This window comes from Notothenia coriiceps, unplaced genomic scaffold (assembly GCF_000735185.1).
Source record: "Notothenia coriiceps isolate Sejong01 unplaced genomic scaffold, NC01 NC01_scaffold00010934, whole genome shotgun sequence".
NCBI lineage: Eukaryota > Metazoa > Chordata > Actinopteri > Perciformes > Nototheniidae > Notothenia > Notothenia coriiceps.
In genome coordinates this window covers 400,334-405,593 of record NW_011343635.1, presented here as the reverse complement: position 1 = coordinate 405,593, position 5,260 = coordinate 400,334, and the positions used below count along the sequence as shown (strand labels likewise).

Here is a 5,260-nt window from a genome sequence, read left to right as displayed (position 1 = left end):
AAAACAGGTTTGAAATCATTCCAATGTATACTATAGGACAGTAAACCAAAAATATCGTTTAAAACTGGAGAGATTTAAAAATATGCATAAATAAATAAATGTTAACTGGTAAAATAAGATATGAATGAACAATACAAATAAAATAAGTTACATTTATTTGTTATTGGCTATGGTAGGTTATTGGAAATGTTCACATACTTATTTGATTAATAAAATGCAAACCGATCTGTTGTACCCTCTAGATCAGTCTAGTAATTGGGCGCTCAAAGTGCACCAGATTGAAGCATTTGACTTTAAAATGTTTAAAAAATCTTCCCGGGGGGGAACCACCGGACCCCCCTAGAGGATGTGAAGTCCACCCCTCCAATTAAAACATGTTATAACACTAAATAAATTTGAAGCCTTGTTATATAAGCTGTCCACCATGTCAATATGTTTATCTTTTTGTAGTGTATTGGTCTTTTGTAGAGGTTTTTCATTGCCAGCTAAAATCTTGCCTATAGGGCAGCACATTGGTCAGAACCAGCCCTGGTGTCATCCCCACAGCACCCCCCATTTGAAACATGTTCCCACGGCGATGCTTGGTTTTCCAAGTTGACTTGATGGTAATGTGAATACTAGGTATTGCAGCAGCCTACTATTGATTGATATCTAGAAGTGGGTAAAATATAAGATTGCATGAACTCTGCTTTGTTTATAAAAAATAGTAATGCGCAGAGAACAGAATATGCAAGGGTCACTGGGAATTAAAGTAACAAGTCTTGGAGGATGTGGTGGCTAAAATCACACATATCTAAAAGGCCATTATTTACAGTCCATGGAAAACAACTGCACGTTTTCAGCATTGAAAAAACTGCGCCACCTAGAGGACAAAACATTAAACAACACAACTGGATCCCATCATGCTTTGCCGTGCCCGCCGACCCGAAAGCTACCGATGCTAGGCTAACTGTCGTTAGCTACCGGGAGCGGACATGTTGTACCGACCCTTCCTTTAATAAACATCACTGTAAGCAGGGAAACGGGAGTTAAGGAGAAGGCTGCGAGAGTCGGGCAATCATGGATGCCGTCAACGCCTTTAACCATGAGGTAAGCTTCCTCCAGGGACCATAGAGACCCAGAAGTTACCGAGTCTGGCTGGTCATGGTGCTGTGTTGCTCTGAGCTAGCCGAGTGGCACTGACCACTGGGCCGCTCGGCTAGCTAGCTGGACTTGTGCACCGTACCTAGCTTAGCATTTTGCTACTGAGGTAGCATGAGTTTTGTGGCGCAAGTTATGTTGAAATTGGAACATAATAGAGTGTTGAGCTAACTTGCAAGCTAACGCAACGATAGCAAGTGGTTCTAGTAGTAACCTTGCACAAAGTTCGGTAATACCAACGTTAGCTTGTGGGAGCATGGCTACTAACATTGTTGTTGGAAACAATGCTACGGGCACATGGATTACACTAATGTTATTGTCATGCTGCAAGCTACAAACAAAATATGCATTACCGCTTCAGTGTGTTTAGAAGATGCCAGGCTACGTTTCTCTTAGGCCCGAGGACTGATGGGTAATGGGGTTAATAGTCCAGTCAAAAAGGCAGGTTTAATAATCTTTCAGTGTTTTTGGTTCCTGTCGTTTCTTTTGATGGCATTTTAACCTACGGATGAAATTATTTATGTGGCTGGGCTACACATTATCTACACTTCATATTTGTTGTTTTGCACAAAATCTTTATAACACCGTATGTGTCTGGCGGTTCATTTCTTGCACTTTCAATATCAGTTTATGCTAGAGAAAGTAGGTGATAAGCTACTTCCTCTCTTATGTGAATGTAGAGCACTGTTAGATATACTAAACACATGAGGAATGTGTCAGTGCCTGCTTCATTTACCTGTTAAATTAGCAAACATTTAATTCAGTGATGTCAAAAATGTATTTATCTAATGCACAGGACCATTTAGGTAAGCTCAGAACAAGAACTAGTCCCTATTCCACCACACAGCTAAGAAGGTGTTGCCACACAGCTCTAGTTTGTTCTTATTTTCATTGCAACATACTATAGCAGTGCGGTATCTTGTCATTGATTGCCCTTATCACTTCAGAAAAGTCAACATGTATCATGGTCCCCTCAGTCCCGTGGAGTATTTTATACTTTTCAAAACCACATTACAGAGTGGCAGGTCTTCATGTGTCCATGTTGTGTAGCCGATGGAAAATGGTGAACAATAGAAAGGAGGGAAGCTTAAATTAGTTTGAAGCAGACTGCAATGTTACACCAAGGTTTTCATCACCATAGCTACATCAGAAAAAAAATCAACCATGGCACAAGTAAAAAAAAAGTGGCAGACAATAACAGATCAGTAATCCAATATGCAATTACTAACTGGTTATACACCTGTTCAAATTGCGATATCTATTACTTGAAGGTAATGTCAGGTTTAAATCTGCAACTAGTTTCTTAAGCCATGTTCTCTGTGTTATACCTTTTTTTCTTCCTGTTTTATCACCCTTCCCATCTCACTGATCTTATCATCTCCTCTGTCTGTAGTTATTCTCATTGATTGACACCAAGCCCCCAATCTCTCGGGCTAAGATGATCTCCATCACAAAATCGGCCATCAAAGCTATGAAGGTAAGAATGGACTTGGCATTTCTTGTTTTGAAAATTACTCATTTATTAGAAAAATTGCCTACATCTGGTTGATAACATGCTCACCGGCTTCTCTGTTTCTCAGCTCTACAAACATGTGGTCCAAATTGTGGAAAAGTTCATCAAAAAGGTAAGACAGGCCTACCTCAATCAGTTACTTTCCATTTTCACCTCACCAAACATGAATAAACTACATCTGTTTTTCTTTTTCTCCCCTCTCCAGTGTAAGAGTGAGTACAAGATAGCGGGGCTTTATGTGGTGGATTCCATTGTTAGACAGTCCAGACACCAGTTTGGATCAGACAAGGACGTGTTTGGCCCAAGGTTCACCAAAAACATAACGGGAACCTTTGAGAACCTCTGCCTATGCCCAGAAGGGGACAGGGTAAGAAAACGATGAGTTGGTGAAAAATCAAAGTGTGAATATTGACTGCCTGAAAGGATTGAAAGGTCTTGTTTCTTCTAATTACAAATCCTGAGCTTTTTGTTATTTTTTTCTATTTTTCTTTATAGAGTAAAATCATACGGGTGTTGAACCTGTGGCAGAAAAATGGAGTGTTCAAGATTGAGATTATTCAGCCTCTCCTGGACATGGCAGCTGGCTCTTGCAGTGCTGCTGCACTCTTAGCAGGCTCCGATGACCCAGGTAATTTGTGTGCTTGTAAACAGTGGTGATAAGTGTCAATTAATCATATTTATTTATTTTATTGAACCAGTTTTATAATCACAAGTTAGCTGTTTCTGAGTTGTTGCATTCACTAATAAAATACTGGCTTAGTAAAGAAATGTGTACATTTTATATTTCATCATGCATACATTTTTTTTAGCATCGCTATACTTCAGTATCAATATGCTGTTGTTGTTTCTTGCCCTCAGGTTTTTCCCCATCTCCAGCCAAAGAGCCCGTTACTGCGGTAACGGCAAACTCCACCATGACATCCACTTCTCAGCTGCAAAACTCTGACGCCTTTGCTGCCGTGGCTCAGCTCTTCCAGTCCACACAGGGTCAGCAGGTGAGTGTGCGTACCAGTGCCGACTCTTATAAGCTTTGACCACCGTCACAGTGCTTGGAACTTCTTTGCTTGCACATCTCTCACACCGTCACTAATAACTCTTCTTCCATTCTTAATTTAGCTTCAACAGATGCTCCAGACTTTCCAGCAGCAGCCAGTGAAGCCTGAAACAAACACGTCTCTCCATACCACTCAAACGCAGGCCCAACACATCACCACTGGCCCGGGCATGGCCCCCCTGCAACCCCCGCAGCCCACCCAAACCGCCCAGCAGAAGGCAGCCTTTGACAAGGTAGCAGTTTGTTTATTTATATTCATTTGTCATCAGCAGCTAAATGTACTCTGAACTGTAATGTTTAGACACTTGGACAGTGTTTGGAGTGTGAGTAATTTACGGGTCTGCAAGCTCTACTATGTTAAATACATCATACTTTGTGCACTTTTTTACAACCATTACCTTTTTCTCTCTTAGAAATTGCTGGATCGCTTTGACTATGATGATGAACCAGACTTTGGAGAAGAGGCGAAGAAGGATGAAATGTCAACTCAGCCCTCTTTGTAAGCGAGACTACTCATAATATAAGCAGCTCTGCAAAGCTAAGCAGCGGAAAGCTCTGATAGATTTTTGAAAAAATGAACTAAAAGCTGTAAGGCTAATGAAGTATTATGTGTCCTCACAGCATGCAGAACCCTCCAGGCTTCCCACAGCACATGGAGCACTTTAAACCTCCGATGCTCAACATGTTGCAAGACGTCTCACAACAGGTAATGGTTTGATCATTGTGTTCTTTATTACCCAGCTTTACTTAAAACCTTTAAATGCCATCAAATATAAGTTTCCTATCACTACATCAATGTAAGCTTTTGCTACCACCATGTTATGCACTACCTTTAAATAGTTGATATTATTTATTAAGTCAGAGCAACTTTTTGTGCAAACTTCATTCTATTTGTTAAAAAAAACCAGTTGTCGTGCACAATATTGATTCCAGTGTTGTTCCACAGGTTCCTCTCCCTCCGAATGGCCAGCTCCAGGCCTACGGTTTACCGCCAGCGCAAAGCTTCCCAGGTATGGTGCCTCATATGGGGCATGCTTTCCCAGGGCAATCCCCCCCTGGTTCTGCTGGGCCTCCAGGCTTCCCCGGGGGATACCCTCCCCACAATGCTGCCCATCAACAGGTAGGCTTTCAAAGATACAAAGATATGTTGAATCTGGGGTTCATTCAGTTTGGAAAATGTACTTCCAGAACGTCGTTTTATTTGCATTATAATTGAAATCTGGGAATTTTGGGAAACGGCTAAATGTGAATGTTCAAAAGGTTTTATTACATCATAATCATGCCTTTTTTTTTATAGGAAGTGTCAATGGATTTGGACCGTTCATCTTCAAGGGATGGCAGACATGGTCGACGGTCACACTCAGGCTCCAGGTAAGCAACTGAAAATGGATGTGATGTGTCCAACTGAGTTTCTGGGTTCGCTATTCATTCTTTACTATTTATGCAGATAAGTACAGTGATGCAAATTAGTCGCTTTTCGGCGCCTCCCGCTTTTTTAACGCTGCTTTGGGTGACTTGTGTAATTCGTGGAGAACCGAAGAGTTTTCGTTTTG

The 5,260-nt window shown here is 41.2% G+C and overlaps 1 protein-coding gene across 2 annotated transcripts in view; it reads left to right on the top strand.

Annotated features, from left to right (window-relative positions):
- The first annotated feature begins 909 nt into the window (after positions 1–909).
- The window catches only part of scaf4a (SR-related CTD-associated factor 4a), a 5,962-nt gene continuing 1,611 nt past the window's right edge, over positions 910–5,260 (top strand). The window contains exons 1-11 of one of the 2 annotated variants that reach the window (XM_010772068.1): positions 910–1,089; positions 2,534–2,617; positions 2,721–2,765; positions 2,859–3,020; positions 3,149–3,281; positions 3,512–3,648; positions 3,770–3,940; positions 4,121–4,206; positions 4,329–4,413; positions 4,654–4,827; positions 5,005–5,078. In XM_010772068.1, the coding sequence (XP_010770370.1) occupies positions 1,060–1,089; positions 2,534–2,617; positions 2,721–2,765; positions 2,859–3,020; positions 3,149–3,281; positions 3,512–3,648; positions 3,770–3,940; positions 4,121–4,206; positions 4,329–4,413; positions 4,654–4,827; positions 5,005–5,078 (1,181 nt within the window). In that variant the 5' untranslated portion in view covers positions 910–1,059. Of the gene's footprint in view, positions 1,090–2,533; positions 2,618–2,720; positions 2,766–2,858; positions 3,021–3,148; positions 3,282–3,511; positions 3,655–3,769; positions 3,941–4,120; positions 4,207–4,328; positions 4,414–4,653; positions 4,828–5,004; positions 5,079–5,260 lie in introns of both variants that reach the window. The other variant, XM_010772066.1, reaches the window with a different exon arrangement.